An 18,828-nucleotide genomic window follows, 5' to 3' on the forward strand; every position below is an offset into this window, starting at 1 on the left:
GGGGAAGGAAGGTAATGGGGAGGCAGGGCCCAGCCCCCAAGTTGGAAAGGGCTGAGGGAAGTCCCCCTCACCATTTCTGCCCGGGACACGTAGCCCACAGCAGCAAGGGGGCCGGGGGTCATGCGCACATTCATGATAGAAGCAGCTGGAGTGGAGGCAGGAGAGACACACGATTATCTGGGCAGAATCAGTTGGGGGTAGGGTATAAGTGGGCCCTGGGAGGGCCCCTTGGGCCAAACCCTGAGGTCACAGGAGGGGGCCCAAAGTGGGGCTAGTGAGTGAGGTCCTGAGTGAGTGGGTCAGCAGCTGGGCCCTTTCTCCCGCTGCCTACAGCGCCTCCAATACTGCTGCGGGCGGGGGGGGGCACCTCCAGGGAAATGGGAGAAGAAAGCTGCCCACCCCCCGCTGCAGACATCCGGGTGGCTGAAGCCAAGAAGGAAGGCCTGGCTAGGCCTTGGCCCGCCTGCTCCAGCGGCCTTTGGGAAGAGGATGGGTCAGGGAGGGTGGGGGCAGCGGCTCGACCGGCTCAGATCCAAGATGGTGCCATGTGTGCTGGGTCCCCTATGAGCTGGGGGACTGCGCTGGGGGCCAGCAACTGGTTAGACAGGAGGCAGCAGCTTCTCAAGAAACTCCTTCACAGCTGCCATCTCCTGAGGACAGGAGCTATGCATGACTCCTGGGTAAGTCCTAAACTGGACCCTGGCGGGTGTGACAACAGACCAGAGCTTCTCTGCCGTAAGAGCCCCAAACCGTACAGGAACCATGGAGTCCAGCTCCCCATGGCACTGAAGGATGGCCAGGTCCTTGGCACTGCCATTGGCTGCCTGGGGAAATGCCCGGTGCAGAGTCAGCCAGCAGCTCAATGCCACAATGCCAGCCAGAGGGTGGGCAGGTGAGGGCCATGTAGAGGGACAGGGCCCCACCCTGTGAAAAGCCTCCCAGGACGATACGATTGGCAGGGATCCCATTCTTCATCTCGTGCTCAATCAAGGCCTTTATGTTCTCTGCTGCCTTCTTGATGCCAGCCTCATCCTCTGGGGCATCTGGACTCAGCCCCATGAGGTCAAACCAGGAGGGCATCACCATCTTCATGTTGAGTGTCACAGGGATCCGAGGCGCATGGGGACAGATATACTTGACATGAGGAAGCTGGATGGTGGAGAGGGCAACAGCCCAGCTGTACCCTGTGTCTCCAAGTCCATATAAAAAAATAACTGCGGCCGTTTCCCGCTCAGCTCCAGACACAGTGGCAGCATCGGTGAGCAGGGGCACAGACATGGTGTTACCACACATACACTGTGGGGCTCCAGGCTAGGGCCTCCACTCCCTGGGGGTTTCGAGACCTCTCGGGCGATTCTCCTCTTTCTCCCAAACAGACACTCTCTTCCCCTTTGGCCTCCCCCGCCTGAACTTCCGTTCGAGTCCCTCATTTCTTCCTGAACACTGGATAGCCTGAGACATTATTCTCGCTTTTTCAGATATTAATGCATAAAACTAGAGAAATACTCTAGGAGAGCAGTATTATTTTTCTTTAATAAGAATGTTTGTCCAGGGGCGGCCGGATGGCCAGTTGATTAGAGCACGTGCTCTTAACAGCAAGGTTGACGGTTCGACTCCCACATGGAACGGTGGGCTGCGCCCCCTGCAACTAGATTGAAAACACTGACTGGACTTGGAGCTGAGCTGTGCTGTCCACAGCTAAGATTGAAGGACAACAACTTGACTTGGAGCTGATGGGTTCTGGGGAAAACACACTGTTCCCCAATAAAGTCCTGGAAATATACATTGTTCTGCTTCCCCAATACAATCTTTTTTTTAAAAATAGAATATTTGTCCAATATCCAGTAAATAGTAGAACCTGGGATTTAACCTAGTTTTTCTGACCTAGAATTTATCTACAAGGAAGATACATGCAAGGCCAATATTTAGAGAAAATCATCAACAAATAATTAAAGCAGATTTTGCAAGTGAAAAGAGTAATGGAAACAACAATGTACCAAAATGGAAAGGATCAAATAACTTTTACATTTTATGTGTACACCCATATCTTTAAAAAGTCATGATGTGGGCCGGCCTGGTGGCTCAGGCAGTTGGAGCTCCGTGCTCCTAATGCCGAGGTCACTGGTTCAATTCTCACATGAGCCAGTGAGCTGCGCCTCTACAGCTAAGGTTGTGAACAACAGCTCTCTCTGGAGCAGGGCTGCCCTGAGCAGCTGGAGCTGGCGTAAGCTGCTGAGTGCTGCCGTGGGCTACCAAGTGCCGCTATGATTGGCTGGTGGCCAGTGTGAGTGGCCGGCAGCCGGCGAGAGCTGCCGTGAGCTGCTGTGAGTGGCCGACCAATGACTGGCAACAGACTGCCTCAGCTGGGGGGTGGGAAGGGCTAGGGTTCGTGGGGGGTGAGTGTGTTGGAGCGCAAGGCTCATAATACCAACATGGGCCAGGGAGCTGTGTCCTACACAACTAGACTGAGAAACAATGGCTTGAACTGGGGGAGAGGCAAAAAAGGGGTGAGTCATGATATACATGGTCAAAGTGACAGTGGAAAAATTTTAATGTCACTGAAATTAAATATTTTCCATTAAATATATGCATCTATTTGTGGATGAATTTTTGTGTGTTTACAAAATACTATGGGGACAAACACGCCCAATGATGCAAACTCATATAAAAGCTATTGTTTCTGAGTGCATACGTCACTGAAAATTTTTTAGTTATCATTGTGCTGGATTCTAAATTGTGCTGAGTTCTATCTTAGAATTTGCAGACACTTGAACATCTATTAATTGTGACTCTTCTGAAAATACAACAAAGACATGAAAAAGAGTATGTCAGACATGGCTTTGGAATAAAATGGAAACCTACAGAACTGAGGCCTGCCTTAGAACCTCCAGTTGAAAAACCAGTATCTGTAACAAAGGTCAGAGCCTTCATTTTCCAAAGCAAAATCAAGCAAAGACAAACTCAGGAGTTTCCAGAGTAAATATCATGGTTAATACAGAACACTCAATAAATCCCCCATAATGTTATTAGTGAAAATAGGAAAACTGTTACCATTATAGAGGAAGAATGGGGCATACAGGACCTGAATCAAGTGGATGAAGGTAACACCAGCTGTGAGGGGACAAGCTCGTGTGGGCTGCCTGATGCACATGGGTGAACCCATCTTCTATCCTGTTATCACTGGGGAAAAGGGAATCAGGATATGGATCTAATCACAAGGAAACAGGTGCTTTATGCTCATTTTAAGCCACATATAACTCCTATATCTGCTAACCTTTAGTTTAAATAGTCTTTCCTTAGCATTCTAGACAGTCTTTCCATTATGTCTGTTTGTGCATTTTCTGAATCCCTGTCTCCAGTAGAGCTGAGGGAGCATCCAGATGGAACCTAAACACGAAATGTTCTCCTTCACTGATATCCTATAATCCAACCCCATCATCAATGCGAATCTTGGCTATCAACACATTCCTATGTCGTCCTGTCACAGAGGGAACCCTTTCAAGAGTTGCAGGTCAGTAGTTGAAGATGTCGGAAGTCAGGATGGAGAAGTGGACAGAAGGTCTGGGACATAGGGAAGAATTAATCTAAAGACCTGACCTTGACTATCATAAGAAGAAAAAGAACGCTGAAAATATATTGGTTAGCTAGGAACATCGTAAGAAGTTATGGTTTGCAAGTTCTAAATGCATGACATTAATGTGTATAAAAACCCTGAATTGAGACATAATACTTGAGAACCTGTCGTTTCTATCTCTTCTTCCTCCTCATACAGTGACATGGGGAGTCATGCCTGCACCTTGAGAATCTGAGTTGAAAGCACCAGCAGAGCCCATTCATCTGCTACCACCACATCCACAGGCAGGACCCTGAAATGCAGAGGCCCCCCCTTCCCTGTCCTCGGTCACAGGAGAGTCAGGGACAATGACTTCCTACATGGAATCAAATGGAGAGTTCCATTCTGTCGTCAGGCGCCCTCCTTTCCCACAAACACCCACATATTTTGGTACAGATGGGGAATGTGGGATGTAAGGACATGCCCGCCTTGCAAGCCCATGTAAGGCAGACTGTTACCTCCCCTGGGACCAAAGTGCGGCTTCTAATTATATTTCCTGTGAGAGATAAATTAGCATTTGTTAAGCAGAGAGTCTTCTGTTGGATGCTGAGCCCACAGTTCAACAAAAGAGCACAGGGAAACTGAAATAGACAAGTTTCTTATCCTCACAGTCCTGCAGGAAGGACACAGCATGCCTGGAAGGGCCCCAATGGGGAGGCTGAGGCAGGATGCACCAGGGAAGGGCAGGACCTACCAGAAAAGGGCAGGACCCAGGGCACATGCCTTTATTAGGGTTTATAGGACAAGTGATTTGGGGTTCTCCAGCTAAGTCCAGATTGGTCAATTGAAACAAAAAACAGCAAGGTTTTGGTAAGCTCTGCAGGGATCTATCCAGGGGTATACAAGGTGAAGTCCCTCAGAGGCGGGGGACACTTGCTCACAAGGGCTGCTGGAGAAGTAATAACGGGAACTTACATTCACTTCTGAGTCTGACCTGTTGTCTGCACAATAGTGTATGCACTAGTGGGAGGGGCCAGTGTCACTTCAAGGCAACTTGGGTACACATCATGGATTCTAAGCCAGCAATACGGTAGTTTAGTTAAACTCTCTACAGCACTAATTCTTTATTTTAACCGTTGTAATTCTGCAGTAGTAACCATCAGGAAAACAGGATACAATATGTAAGTTATGGGGAAAATAGCCTCACATTATTTGCGGATTAAGGCCACAGGGAAAAGGGATTACTAGTGCTGTCATTCTACTGCATCACCAAATAGTGCATTGTTGATTACAACCATGACTAAGGTGGGAGAGGTTAACATTTGTGGCAGGATAACAAGTCATTCATTACACATAGTGTTAGTATATTTAAAGGCATCTGCCTTTATTATAAAAATATAAGTTCACACATAGTCTAAAAAGCATGGCACACCACCTGTACGGTCCATGGATAAAATACAGGTAAAAAGTAGTAAGAGACATTCTGGTTCTTCTTATATAATGATCTTAGAGTTCTGTTTTCCATGGGTTTGCAGACTGAGGTTCACTGCTTAGGAAACATGGATGTACAATAATTAGGCACTTAGGGATGAGTTGTCTGTACTTTCTCAGTTATCTCTGAAGACGTCGTTATCTCAACCACATTAATACTAACTACAAAGACACATCAGAGTTTTAATGAACTGCCACCTATTTTGCTTAAAGAACAATTGGAAAAACTAGTTAAAATTCAGAATATTCCTGTCTTACATTAATGCAGAGAACGATGTCATGAACACCTACCTCGTGGTGACTTACATCAATGTTCTAAGTCAACCAAACAGCATCTCCATTTAGATTTCTTCATACATTGTGTATTACAGTGCCCTCAGTCTTCCAGGGAAAAGGAGATCTCAGTGAATCCCACCCAACATACAAGGGCTCTCACATCTTTGAGGCAGCAACAATCAACCCATGATTCAAACACAGACATACTAGGTGTAAAAATATAATGTTAAGTGACTCCATACTGGAATCACATTAATATTTCCTTTTTGAAAAACTACCTCATGTAATGCCAATATACAAAAAAACATTGACGGTAATTACACCTGTCCAACATCCATCCCCTTAATAAGTTGAAACAGATTAACAAGGAAGATTTCTAAGTTTTTTAATATTTGCTTATTTATTATAAGTACTCTTATTTACAGTAATCTGTCAAAAGTGTTCTTGATTTACTACATTCTGATATCAATTCTCTGATATTTCAGAGTTGATTTTCAATTAAGCACTTCCCCATATTTTTTTACATCCAGTCACTTTGTAGCATGAATTCGGTGGGGTATTCTGAAGTATATATTTTGGATGAAGTTCTTTCATCATGTATTAGAAATGGAGAATTTCTCTCCAGTACATATTCTCAGTTACTGAGGGAGGCTGTAGGTCCAGCCATAAGGTTTTCCAAATTCTTCACTTTTCAAGTTTCCATCTATTATGAATCGCATGTGTAGAGTAAGATGTGAACAGTGAATAAAGGCTTTTCCACATTCCTCACATTTGTAAGGCATCTGTCCCGTATGAATTATCTGATGCTGAGTAAGACATGAACGCCGAAAGAAGGCTTTACCACATTCTCTACATTTCTAAGGCTTCTCTCCACAATGGATTATCTCATGTCTAGTACGATGTGAATGCTGATTAAAGGCTTTACCACACTGTTTGCATTTGTAAGGCTTCTCTCCTGTATGAATTCTCTCATGTACACTAATATATGAACGCCAAGTAAAGGCTTTACCACACTGTTTGCATTTGTAAGGCTTCTCTCCTGTATGAATTCTCTCATGTACACTAATATATGAACGCTGATTAAAGGCTTTACCACACTGTTTGCATTTGTAAAGCTTCTCTCCTGTATGAATTCTCTCATGTACAGCAAGACGTGAACACCGAGTAAAGGCTTTGCCATATTGCTCACATTTGTAAGGTTTCTCTGCAGTATGAGTTCTCTCATGCCTGGTAAGATTTGAACGCCAATTAAAGGTTTTGTCACATTCTCTACATCTGTAAGGCTTCTCTCCAGTATGGATTTTCTTACGTCTCTTTAGACTGGGTAATGGAGTAAAGATGCTCCAACATGGATTACATTCGTAAGGTTTCTCCAAAGTGTGAATATTCTCAAGTTCAGTAAGATTTAAAGATTGGTTCAAAGATTTGTCCCATTCACTACATTTGATTGTCTTCTCTACAATAGGGCGACTCTGATGTATAAGATTTAAGCTTTGATCTAAGACACTCCGATATTTACAATGGTTCAATGGAAAGTGAGTTTTCTGATGCTTATTACGGTTTGACCCTTGTTTAAAGCTTTTCCAAGATTCATTGAATTGATTGCTTCTCTCTCCATTACATGTACTCTGGTAATCATTGAAGACAGAAAGACCTTAGTGAGGGCTCCAATTTCATTACACATGTAAAGGTGTTCCCAATTACTTCATGATACCTATGAAACCATGATGCTTGTATACAAACCCTCCCACATTCATGAAAATAATAGAATTTGGAATAAGGAGGAATTGTTTCTTGGTGAAAGAATAATGAATCCCTGGTTAAGGGACTGTCAGACAAAGGAGATTCAGAATTTCTATCTTCATTTTCAAATCTCTGGTTTTTAGAAATTTTGACTCAATGTTTAATCCAATCCTACTTTTTAAATGACTCAAATGATTATTCACACCATGTGTTATGGGACTTGCCAGTTATTTCACATTTTCTTACAGAGAATATATACCTTTACAAAACTCTTTTCTATCTTTACATTTAGAAACACGTTGTTCTGCAAATGTAACTGCCTTAAACTGATGGTTTTCCCAAGATGTCTTATATATTTGATAGCTTTTGGCCACAGGGATTTTATTATGATTAACAGTGCCAGTTTCGTTATATCCATAATATCCCTACCGCCCTTGACACTCCCCTCACATTCCCACTTTTTCATTAAAGGTAGATACTCAAGGTCACACCTTCGATATCTTACCAGAAGCATTCTGTGGAATGAATCGTCTATGTCCAGTTTTGGCAACAAGCCCTGGGTGTCCGCAGAAGACATAGCTGAAAGGCACCAAACAAATTATCACTCTTTCAACAGTCAGGTAAATTCTACCATATGAATTTAATACTTATTATAGGACTTAGGAAGACGGCATAAGAGCACCAAAACTTCGCTCCTCCATGGTTGAGTACTGATAATTTCACAAGGGAGTTCAGAGTTCACAGCATGCCCAGGAGAGAGTCACATCAAAAAGGAAAGAAAACTTGCTTACATTTGCTGATAATAGCTGCTAACCTTCCCTGGCACACCATGGCAATATTGCAAGAAAACGCCAATTCCCAGTTTCTTCTCAGGAGGGAAACAGTTGAGTATACTGTGTGTCCAATGGTCTCCCCTCATCACAGCTGCCTGAGGGACTCATTTATCTTCTGCATGACACCAAGTGCTCAGGGAATGGAGGTGCAATGTGAATGCATTGTGGTGGCCACAAAGAAAAACGGTGAGTAATTGTTCAAACACCACAAAGACTGCAGTACTGAAGACAAACATCAAGAATAGGAAGGTACCACTGCCTCTAAAGAAGAAACGGAAAACATTTTACAGTGGAAAATTACGCACGAAAAACACAGAGAACACACATCCCTAGAATAGGATTGACAGGCCTCAGAATTTCAAGCATAACTCCCTATTATTTGTGTTCTCCTGTACAAAGCTAGTAAAAAGCCTGAGATGGTGGCTGTTTCTGCTCCCAAAGCTCAACAAAAGATCACAAGGCATAGAAAGAACAGAAAAACACGGTCCAATCACAGGAACAAACTAAATCTCCAGACATTGGCCCTGAATTAACAGAGCTATTAATAACCTGACCAAGAATTCAAAATACTTTGTCATAACTTTAAAATGTTTTAAGTTACCCCCATGGTAAACACAATAAAATAGCTATACCAGACACACAAAAAGTGAGAAAAAAGTCGGAAGCGTGTCAATACCAAATAAAAATCAAAAGCACAAAATGGAACAGAGGTAAGAGGGGAAAAGTGGGACCAAAGAGCTTTAAAAAAATTGCAAAAAACAATCTCAAATGGTTGTAGTAGTCCCTCCCTCTCGTTAATTACTTTAGATAGAAACAGATAAAACTCCCCCGATCAAAAGATATATGTTGGCTGAATGGATTAAAAAATAAAATCCAACACCTTTTGTCTGCAAGAGACTCATTTTAGATGTGAGGCTATAGGACATAACTAAACGGATGGGAAAAGGTATTCCATACAAACGGTTACCAATAAAAAGTAGGAGTGGCCATACTAATCAGAGAAATACACAGTAAATGTCAAAAACTGTCACAACCCAAAGAATGATATAATGATGCAAGCGTGAATTCAACATGAAGCTATAACATTTTACTCATGTAAAAATCGGTGCAGCAAAAACAGTACGGAAGTAAAACAAAAAGAAAACAAACAAAAAACAGTATGAAGATTCCTCAAAAAAATTATAAACACAGCTACCACGTGATCCAGTAATTCTACTTCCAGGCATTTATACAAGGAATACCAAATCACAAATTTGAAAAGATATATACACCCATACATCCACCCCAACATTATTTACAATAAACAAGATGTGGAACCATTTTACATGTCCATCGATAGATCAATGGATGAAGAAGATGTGATAAATGTCCACAATGGAATGTTTCTCAGCTAGGAGGAAGACGGAAATCCTGCCAGTGGCAACATCAAGGATGAACCTAGAGGGTACTATGCTAAGTGAGATTAGTCAGACACAGAAAGACCAATACCATACAATTTTGCTGACATGTGGAATCTAAAAACTAAAAGTGAAAACAACAAAACCAATCAGAAAAATATTCACAGATACAATTTACCGATAGAGGCTAGAGAAAAGAGGGCCATAAAGGCAAAAAAAGGTGAAGGGTATTGAGAGGTATAAATGTCTAATTATGAAATGAGTAAGGCAAGGGATGTAAGGTAGCATACAGAATATAGTCAATGATATTGTGATACCTTTGTCAGGTGACAGATGGATACTTGACTCACTGTGGTGATCACTTCGTAAGATATGTAAATGAAGAATCACCATGTTGTACGACTGAAACTAATATAATATTGCATGTCAACTATACTTTAACAATAAAAGTAAACAAATACAATGGTTTATCACAGTTTGGACCACAATAAAATTTTAATATCTTTCAACTGTTTCAATATTTGTAACAATCATGTATTATTTTTATAATGTAAAAAACACCAATAATGAAAAATAAACTGAGGAAAAAGGCCATCTTTGATGGCTGTACAATTAAGAATGAATTAAAAGATTTCATTAGAGTTGGCATAACATTGTCAGAAAATTTATACCGTATTTTGCTGTGTATAATGTGCTTCCATGTATAATGCGCACCCATGTTTTTTGGCCCAAACTTTCAGGGGAAAATATCTGTCTTTTTAATTTTTTAATTCAAATTTTTATTTGTTTACATTTGTGTTCTTGTGGGGTTTTTTGTATTAAAAAGGAATTTAGCATTTCTTTTTTAACATATTATGGTACAAGAAATTTTATGTAACAAATAATTACAAAACACAAGAACAGATACAAGGCACAAGAAAGTTTATGTGCAAATTTATGATATTTACCCATCATAGAAGGCCCAGAATTCTTCCTCCTTGCAAGTTCATTGTAAGTTCAACAAAACTGATTATCATATTCCAGGGTATTAGTTTGCATATAGATATGGTTATTGATTTCTAGACTTACAATTTTAACTCATAAGCATAAATAAATGAATTAAAAACATTTATACAGAGGGTGCCAAAAAACTGTATACACATTTTAAGAAAGGAAAACTGTATTAAAATTGTAATACTCAACATATACTGATAACAAAAGGTGAATACAAGTCACGTTTGACTTCTGCAATTACAAGAGTTGCTGAAAGTGGTTACAGGTAGATACAGGTAGATACAGGATTAGTACTACCCATATATAATATGCATCCTTATTTTTCCTCACAAATTTGGGCAAAAGTGTCATTATACATGGCAAAATACGGTATGTAAACTCTTCTCCATCTAGCACGTGACTCATTATGTGTTTATTCCAGGAATAAACACACAGCTGGAATTATAATTTAAATGTCATTAAATGTAAAGTAAACTTAATTTTATACTCTCCAGATTTTTCCCAAGGCAAATTCTTAAACAAATTTTTGTTTTTGCAGTCCATAATATTAAGTTCTGATCTCCCATGTTTGATACCAATTATTAAGGAGCAAAAATGAACAAGTCATCCTCATCAAGAGTAGAAGATGAGAAGCCGCAGACTGGGAAAGAATATTTGCAAAGACATACCTGTAAAGGTCTGCTATGCAAAACATACAAAGAAGTCTTAAAACTGATTGATGAGAAAACTACCAACCCGATTGGAAAATGAGCCAAAGCCCTAAACAGACAGCACACTAGACAAGAGATACAGAAGGCAAAATGATATGTAAAACGATGCTCCACATCATATGTCACCGGGGAAATGCACATGAAAACAACGAGAATGAAACACACAGCAAATTAAACACCACTACACACCTACTAGGAGGGGCCAGAACCCAGAACACAGACAACATCAAGTTCTGGTGAGGACGTGGAGCAGCAGGAACTGTCACTCACTGCGGGTGGGAACGCAAAATGCTGCAGCCTTTTGGGTACAGTTTGCTGCTTTTTTCAAAACTACACATGCACTAACCATACTGGCCAGCAACTGTGCTCCTTACTTGTTACCGAAAAGTTGAAAACGTTTATCTACACAAGAGTCCCCACATGCATGTTCATAGCAGCTTTATTCATAATTTCCAAAACTAGGAAGCAACCAAGATGTCTGTCAAGACCTGAATGAATGGATGAGTGAACGTGGTGCATACAGAGAAGGGAATATTATTCATCACTACAAAGAAATAAGCTATCAAACCACGAAAAGACGTGCAGGAAACCTAGACACATATTAAGTGAAAGAAGCCAATCTGAAAAGGACACATACTCTATGATTCCAGCTATGGCATTATAGAAAACGCAAACTGATGGAGACAGTTGAAAAATCACTGGTTGTCAGGGTTTATGGGACAGAGTGATGAACAGGCAGAGCACAGAGAATATTCAGGGTTGTGACACTAGTCTGTATGACACTATAGTGGTAGATACGTGTCATCATAAATGTGTCCACACCCACAGAATGGATAGCCCCACAGTGAACCCCAAGGTGAACTATAAACTCTGGCTGACAATTGCATGTCAATGTAGCTACCTCTATGGAACAAAGAAAACACTTCTGGGGCATGGAAAAGGGGAAGGTTTGCTTGTGGGAGGGGCCTATGGGAATTCTCTGTAACTTCTACTCAATTTTGCTGTGACCTAAATCTCCTCTTAGCATAAAAGTCATCCTCAGACTTCTGCTTCTCTGAAATATGTGATCTCGGGTCCATGGGACTTGAGTGGTTCGTTACGTTCATACAAGAACATAAATGTTTGTATCCACTGCTTAACAAACACAATAGCACCGCACACCAATTAAAATGATCACTATCAGGGATACACAAAATATCAAGTATTGGCAAAAATGTGGAAACTTGGACCTTATGCACAGTTGGATGAAATAAAAATTGATACAAACACTATGAAAAACCATATGGCCAACCCGGTGGCTCAGGTGGTTGGAACTCCGTGCTCCTAACACCAAAGGCTGCTGGTTCAATTCCCACATGGGCCAGTGGGCTCTCAACCACAAGGTAGCCAGTTCGACTCCTCGACTCCCACAAGGGATGGTGGGCTGCGCCCCCTTACAACTAACAATGGCAACTGGACCTGGAGCTGAGCTGCGCCCTCCACAACTACGATTGAAAGGACAATTTAAATTGGAAAAAATCCTGGAAGTACACACTGTTCTCCAATAAAGTCCTGTTCCCCATCCCCAATAAAATCTTTAAAAAAAAAAAAAATAGAAGAAAAACAATATAAAGGTGTCTGAAAAACTTAAAAACAGAATCGTGCTATGATGCAGCCATCCCACTTCTGGGTACATTTCCAAGAGACTTCAAAGGAGGCTCTGCAAGAGCCATGTGCACAAACATGTACACTGTAGCATTGTTCATAAAAGCCTGTTATAGGTGGAAACAACACAATTGGCCATCGATAGATGAACGGGTGAAGAAAATGTAGCATATACATACAACAGAATATTATTCTACCTTGAAGTAGAAACAGATTCTCTAATCTGATACAAAACAGAGAAACCTTGAGGACATTTCAGTAAAATTCATGAATCACAAAGACACAGACACTATGAGAGTCCACTTCTGTGAGTCACCTAATGCAGTCCTCCTCACAGAACAAAAGGAAGGCGGGGGGTGAAGGGAAATGAGGAAGTGGTTGTTTAATGGGTATTGAGTCTATTTTCCAAGATGGAAATTTCCAGAGGTCAGTTGTACAACAACGTAAATATACTTAACATGACTGGACTGTACAGTTACAGAGGGTAGAGTTTTAGTCACATGTCTTTACCAAAATTGAAAATGAATAAAAATATCTAGAAGAGATATAGTTATGAAACATTTCAAAAATCACCTTCAATTTAAAAAAGTGGTTCTCTCATAGAGAATATAAAATCAACAGTAAATAGATGTGAAATTAAGACTATTACCACAACTACTTCACTACACAGGGTAAGAAAAGCACTGACCACAAACTAACAAAGGAAATAAACAAGATGAGTTATGTACAAAGTCGGGGTAAAATGATAGAGACCAACATGCACATAATTTTAATGGCAATACACATACACCCGATTCTTATGCGAATCAAACCCCACATTGTCTTAAGTATGCTGAGCTGAATACTGTCATTGACATTCATAATATGTAAGTAACAACCAAAATGCAAGTAACTAAATTTGAGGAAACTACCATAAAAAAGGAAATGCATTGTTATGGAATTGAAGAATGAGAATAAGAAGCAATGGGTTCCACGAATTCTTAACACTACACACATGTACTATTGAAGAGAATCCTTGTATAGACCTCAGCCTCCACTGTAAGTGTCGCCCCGTGAAGAGCAAGCGTTCTGAGTCATTTGAATGTGTTGTAGGGCAGGAATTTTCACAGACAATGCATTAGAATCATTCATAAATAGCTCTGAGGAAAAATTTTAATCAATAAGCATGTAAATTACATTGGAGAAATTATTAGGTTATTAATATATTGCTACTATTCTTACAGAAAATATATAGGCTGTAATGCATTATATAGAACAAAATATCCCTTCATTTCTAAATAAAGGAATAACAAAAATGTAAAACATCACAGAATCAGTGATCCATAAATCAACATTTGATATTAAAGTGCAGCAATATTGAGAAACATGCTGAGGAAGGCAGATGACAAACCTCATGATTACTTTTTGCCTGAAGTAAATGGAAATTGAGAAAGCAAATACTTTCCGAACTATGAGAACCTAACAATTCTACAACTAACGTCTTATTGAAGGAGTTCATTTCAGCACCTTGTTATCAGCACTTCTAAAACTAAAACCACTAATCTGACAAAGATCTAATCAGAAAGTGAAAACATACAAGACAAGCCCAGTAAGCTTTGGACTGAAAAAGACAGAATTATAACATGACAGTCATTAAGAAATCAGGGAACAATGGAGACCTTCCTATATGGTGGGCAATATTCTAAGCTACCCCACGGCATGAATTCATTTAAGAATTCTGTGAGGTAAAAGGATACATTAAACTATTCTAACATGGAGGAATTGGAGAGCAGATACTCAAAATGTATAATGTTAGTTCACACAAAGTGAAAGGACATTTTGAGATGAAACCGAGATTGAGATGTTCTCCCTTCCCTGTAAGGCAGTGCCTTGTGCTATGATAAAATTACTGAGTCTAAATTTTGTAGGGTCATGTTTGAAACCTTCTTAGGATTAGAAATTATAAAGCAGAAAACATGAGATATGCTCTCCAGTGCCCCTGGGATTTCTGTTCCAAATTCCAGGACCTCCACCATTTGATTCACAAACTCCTTACATGAGACAAGAACGGAACTTTAAAAACGGCTTCAGGGAGAATTCCTCAGCAGAGAGCACAGATTTTCCCCGGCCCCCGAGGCAATGGAACAATAGCCACACCAGGGCGGACCCCACAGTCCAGGGGGAGGACGTGGGCCCTCACTGCAATGGGACTCAGATCACTGAGCAGGAGGATATGGAGCCCAGGACATGTTGGACAGGACTGTCCCTCTGTGACAGCAACAGACAGAAACCTGGGCTCCTCATATCCTATCCACTGAAGCGGAGCTTCCCCAACTACATCTTAAGGTCTGGCTCCTCCGGGACCTTGGGCCCTGTCACCTGTGTCATCTGCCTCCTTCATTCCCACCTACCTGGGTGGATGGACACTGTCTTTTTTCGCTTCACAGCCCAGGCCAACTTCATTCTCTCCAAAAAGATGACCAGGTCTGGCTTAGAGACAGCAAGACCTGTTTATTAGAAAAAGGAACATGAGTTTTGATGGAGATTTTCCAATTTCCAATCCAGTACGTGCTCAGCTGAGAAGAAAGGACATTGCAGAAAATTAGAATATTGTAGAAAATGATTCCCCAAAACACTCTTTTGTGACAGCACCTTTACTGGACAACATAGAAACTTTTCAGATCCTGAGTTCCACTCCAAGAGCATCATGAAGACTTCTTTTCTACACCAGCAAACCCCCCGTTTGTTCCTCAGAGCCGGGATCTGAAACTCTACCACACAAAGCAGAAGCTCCCAGGAGACGCTGTACTGATGAAGGAAACACAACCCTGCGGTGGGGTAGGAATTCTGGAAGGAAGTCACCCTCACCCAGGGAGCACAGGTTCCTGTAGTTCTCCAGCATCACGTCCATGTACAGTTTCCGCTCAGCTGGGTGCAGACATTTCCACTCCTCCTGAGAGAAATCTATGGCCACATCCCTGAATGTCAACCGTCCCTGAAACAAAAGACACATTTACCACATGGTCACAGAAAAGGTCATAACTTGACTCAATATGAGAACAGAGTTAAGAGACCTCGTTTTGATCTAAGAGAGTATCTAGAACTAAACGGTAAGGTCACTGACAGTAATATTCTCTAGCATATTTTCCAACTCTGAGAAAGGAGGATGACCTATGATCCACAAACAACTGTACAGACTTTCCCTTTTCTGGAAGATAAATTTTCAGGCATCAACACAGGCATATGGATTTTTTAGTGTTGTACTTGTATCATACAGGATACATTGTGTACATTTCGTGGTTGGAAATGTCTTGGTGAGTTAGAAATGCAAAATACCTCTCAAATTTTCACGTGGACAACAAGAAACTGGACTGTTGTAAAAATGCAGATTCCGACTGAGGAGTTTTGGGGTGGGGCCTGAGTTTCCACATTGAACAAAATCACTTTTGAGCGTGGCTGACGTGGTGCAGATATCGGGCGGGGGCGCACTGGCAGGCGATTGAAGGCGAAGGTGGAGCAGAGCTCAACGGGGCTCCTTCCTGGGCATGGCTCCCGTGGAGACCCTGAGAGGGGCAGGTGGTCCGCTTTCAGAGCCCAGCTGTCCATTACCAAGAAGAACTCTATTAGTGTAGACTGGGGAATTCCTTTACATAAAAAATTAGAATGAAAGAACCTTTGGATGGTGAATGCAGCAAAGCAATGGCACCACAACAGGGGCTTCCGGACAAAATTAAAGAAGAACCTGACAATGCTCAAGAGTATGGACATGCCCCAAAGCCAAAAACTCAAGAAAGTGAACTGAAAATTAGTGCTGTGTTTTCAGTTAATGACAGTCCTCTTGAGACATTTTAAATTCAAAGGATGTGATCACAACCCAATTTGAAAATTCTTCTCCCAACAAAGATTTCTGCAGCCAGTCATGCCTTTCTTCTTATGAGCTAAAGAAAAAACCTGTTGTTACCATATATACCAATAGCATTTCAACTAAGTGCAGCATGTGTCAGAAGAATGCTGATATTCGATTTGAAATTAAATATCAAAGTGTGGTACAAGGTCTCTGTAGTGATGCTTGTTTCCAAAATTTCACTCTACCAACAACCTTATCATGAAATGTGAGAACTGTGGGAGTTATTGCTATAGTAGCTCTGGTCCCTGCAATCCCAGAAGGTTTTCACTTCAACCAGTGTCACAGCGTATAAGCAGAATTCAGCGCAGACTCCTCCATATGCCTTGGGGAAATCATTGAGGCCCTCAGCTGACATGATTGAGACTACGAATGACTCAGGAAAAACAGAACTTTTCTGCTCTGTTAATTGTTTATCTGCTTACAGAGTTAAGACAGTTATTTCTTCAGGAGTCCAGGTTTCGTGTCATAGTTGTAAAACCTCCGCAATCCCTCAGTATCACCTAGCCATGTCCAATGGAACTATATACAGCTTCTGCAGCTCCAGTTGTGTGGTGGCTTTCCAGAATGTATTTAACAAGCCAAAAGGAACAAACTCTTCAGCAGTGCCCCTGTCTCAGGGCCAAGGAAGCCCGCCCTCTGGGTCGGCGGTGTCAGCAGGAGGAGGTAGCACCTCTGCCACTTCCGCCAGTGTCATCAGTGGCTCTGAAGCAGCGGGCCTCCCGTCTCCTGCCGCAGAGGCCCAGCAAGTTGCTCCTGCCCATGCAGTTGTTAAATTCAAGTGTCAGCACTGCAACCATCTGTTTGCCACAAAATCTGAACTTCTTTTCTACAAGAGTAAAATGTTTCTGTTTTGTGGCAAGAGTTGCTCTGTTGACCACAAAAAGAAAAAGCTATAGCAATGTGTGACTACTGTAAACTACAGAAAATTATAAAGGAGACTGTACGGTTCTTGGGGGTTGATAAGCCTTTCTGTAGTGAAGTTTCCAAGTACCTGTCTGCCCGTGACTTTGGAGAACAGTTGGGAAACTACTGAAGGGTGTGTAGTTATTGTTCCCAGACATCCCCTGATTTGGTAGAAAATCGATTAGAGGGCAAGTTAGAAGAGTTTTGTTGTGAAGATTGCATGTCCAAATTTACAGTTCTGTTTTATCAGATGGCCAAATGTGATGCTTGTAAACGACAGGGTAAACTAAGTGAGCCCATAAAAAATGGCAAGGAAACATCAAACATTTCTGTAACCTATTTTGTGTCTTGGAGTTTTGTCATCAGCAAATTACGAATGACCCTGTTTCACAAAGAAAAGTAAATATTTCTAAGGCACCAACTGTTTCAGTGGCGTTGCCTTCTGCAAGGACAAATACAACGCCAGTTATAACCAGTGTGGTGTCATTGGCAAAAGTATCTCCTGCCCAGCCCACAGGGAACACTAACAGTGTTTTGAAAGGTGCAGTAACTAAAGAAGCAACAAAGATCATTGAAGATCAACAACTGCTATTTTTGAAGAAGTTGAGCCGGATGTGGACGGCTGTTCCATGGTGGCCAAAGATGGACAGTGTGTCTGCACATCAAGAAGTCCGCAGTGACAAAAAATGAGAAAAATGAAACCATAGTAGATTCATTCTTAAGCAAGTCTTCCAGAGAATCAGACCAGCTTCACCATAATGTGGAGAGAGAGAGCTTGTCCTAATTTGATACCTCTTAACTCTCCCATTATTTGTGTTGTTGGAAGATGGTAATAATGACCTCTGCTTAATTACTTCCAGGCAGTATACTACAGTAGTGAACTGTCATTAAGTTAACTTGGTAATTATTTGTATATTATATACTCTACATTAAATTATATTTTAAAATAAAAATAAATCACTTTTGATTAGTGACACCAATATCTCTGGCCCACGTTTCACATTATTCAATAGCACAGAGGAAGGAAACGGAAAAATTCATACATGATAGAATTGAGAGTTTTATGGAATTTACACTTCTCATAGAAGCATAGCAACACAGTCCTTTTTGAAAACTTATTGTATACTAGAGAGCGTTTTGTTTTTTAGATATTAATTCATAATGAACATAAGTAATCTGAGAAAGATATTATTCTTCCTCTTGTATGTGAAGCATCCAGTAAATGGTAGAGGTTGGGTTTTATTCCAAACTATCTCTAGAATTTATCAAAAAGGTCCAGACCAATATGCATAGACAAACCTCGGGAACATTCATAGCAATTTCTGTAACTCAGAAGAAGAGAAACAAGTTAAGCAAGTAAGAAGAAAGAATAGCTCAAATAGCATTAAGATTTTATGCA

The 18,828-nt window shown here is 41.1% G+C and overlaps 2 protein-coding genes and 1 pseudogene across 2 annotated transcripts; 1 reads left to right on the top strand and 2 right to left on the bottom strand.

Moving 5' to 3' along the window:
• Window positions 1-486: 486 nt before the first annotated feature.
• Window positions 487-1,324, bottom strand: LOC117034681 (acyl-protein thioesterase 2-like). Its single transcript, XM_033127920.1, is given in 2 exon segments — window positions 487-891; window positions 893-1,324. Coding segments are annotated over 2 exon segments (693 nt in total). The 5' UTR covers window positions 1,294-1,324; the 3' UTR covers window positions 487-599.
• Window positions 1,325-4,218: 2,894 nt separating this feature from the next.
• LOC117035418 (putative protein ZNF720) lies at window positions 4,219-16,225 on the bottom strand. Its single transcript, XM_033129285.1, has 6 exons — window positions 16,109-16,225; window positions 15,488-15,614; window positions 15,031-15,126; window positions 7,569-7,642; window positions 6,879-6,948; window positions 4,219-4,226 (listed from the first exon to the last, which is right to left on the bottom strand). Exons 1-6 carry the CDS (start codon window positions 16,223-16,225, stop codon window positions 4,219-4,221), a joined length of 492 nt encoding a protein of 163 aa, XP_032985176.1.
• A 142-nt stretch (window positions 16,226-16,367) lies between these two features.
• Window positions 16,368-18,119, top strand: LOC117035419 (zinc finger MYM-type protein 6-like; annotated as a pseudogene).
• The last annotated feature ends 709 nt before the right edge of the window (window positions 18,120-18,828 follow it).

Source organism: Rhinolophus ferrumequinum, chromosome 15 (genome assembly GCF_004115265.2).
Source record: "Rhinolophus ferrumequinum isolate MPI-CBG mRhiFer1 chromosome 15, mRhiFer1_v1.p, whole genome shotgun sequence".
In the NCBI taxonomy this organism is placed as follows: domain Eukaryota; kingdom Metazoa; phylum Chordata; class Mammalia; order Chiroptera; family Rhinolophidae; genus Rhinolophus; species Rhinolophus ferrumequinum.

What these genes read in the sequence shown, in the direction of transcription:
- LOC117035418 (XM_033129285.1), bottom strand. Translation starts at nt 16,225, where the DNA reads ATGGACAGCTGGGCTCTGAAAGCGGACCACCTGCCCCTCTCAGGGTCT. An exon ending in TCGCCTTCAATCGCCTGCCA is followed by an intron (nt 15,615 to 16,108) that starts GTGCGCCCCCGC and finishes CTTTTGTTTCAG; the next exon opens with GGACGGTTGACATTCAGGGA. An exon ending in GACAGTGTCCATCCACCCAG is followed by an intron (nt 7,643 to 15,030) that starts GTAGGTGGGAAT and finishes GGTGCCTTTCAG; the next exon opens with CTATGTCTTCTGCGGACACC.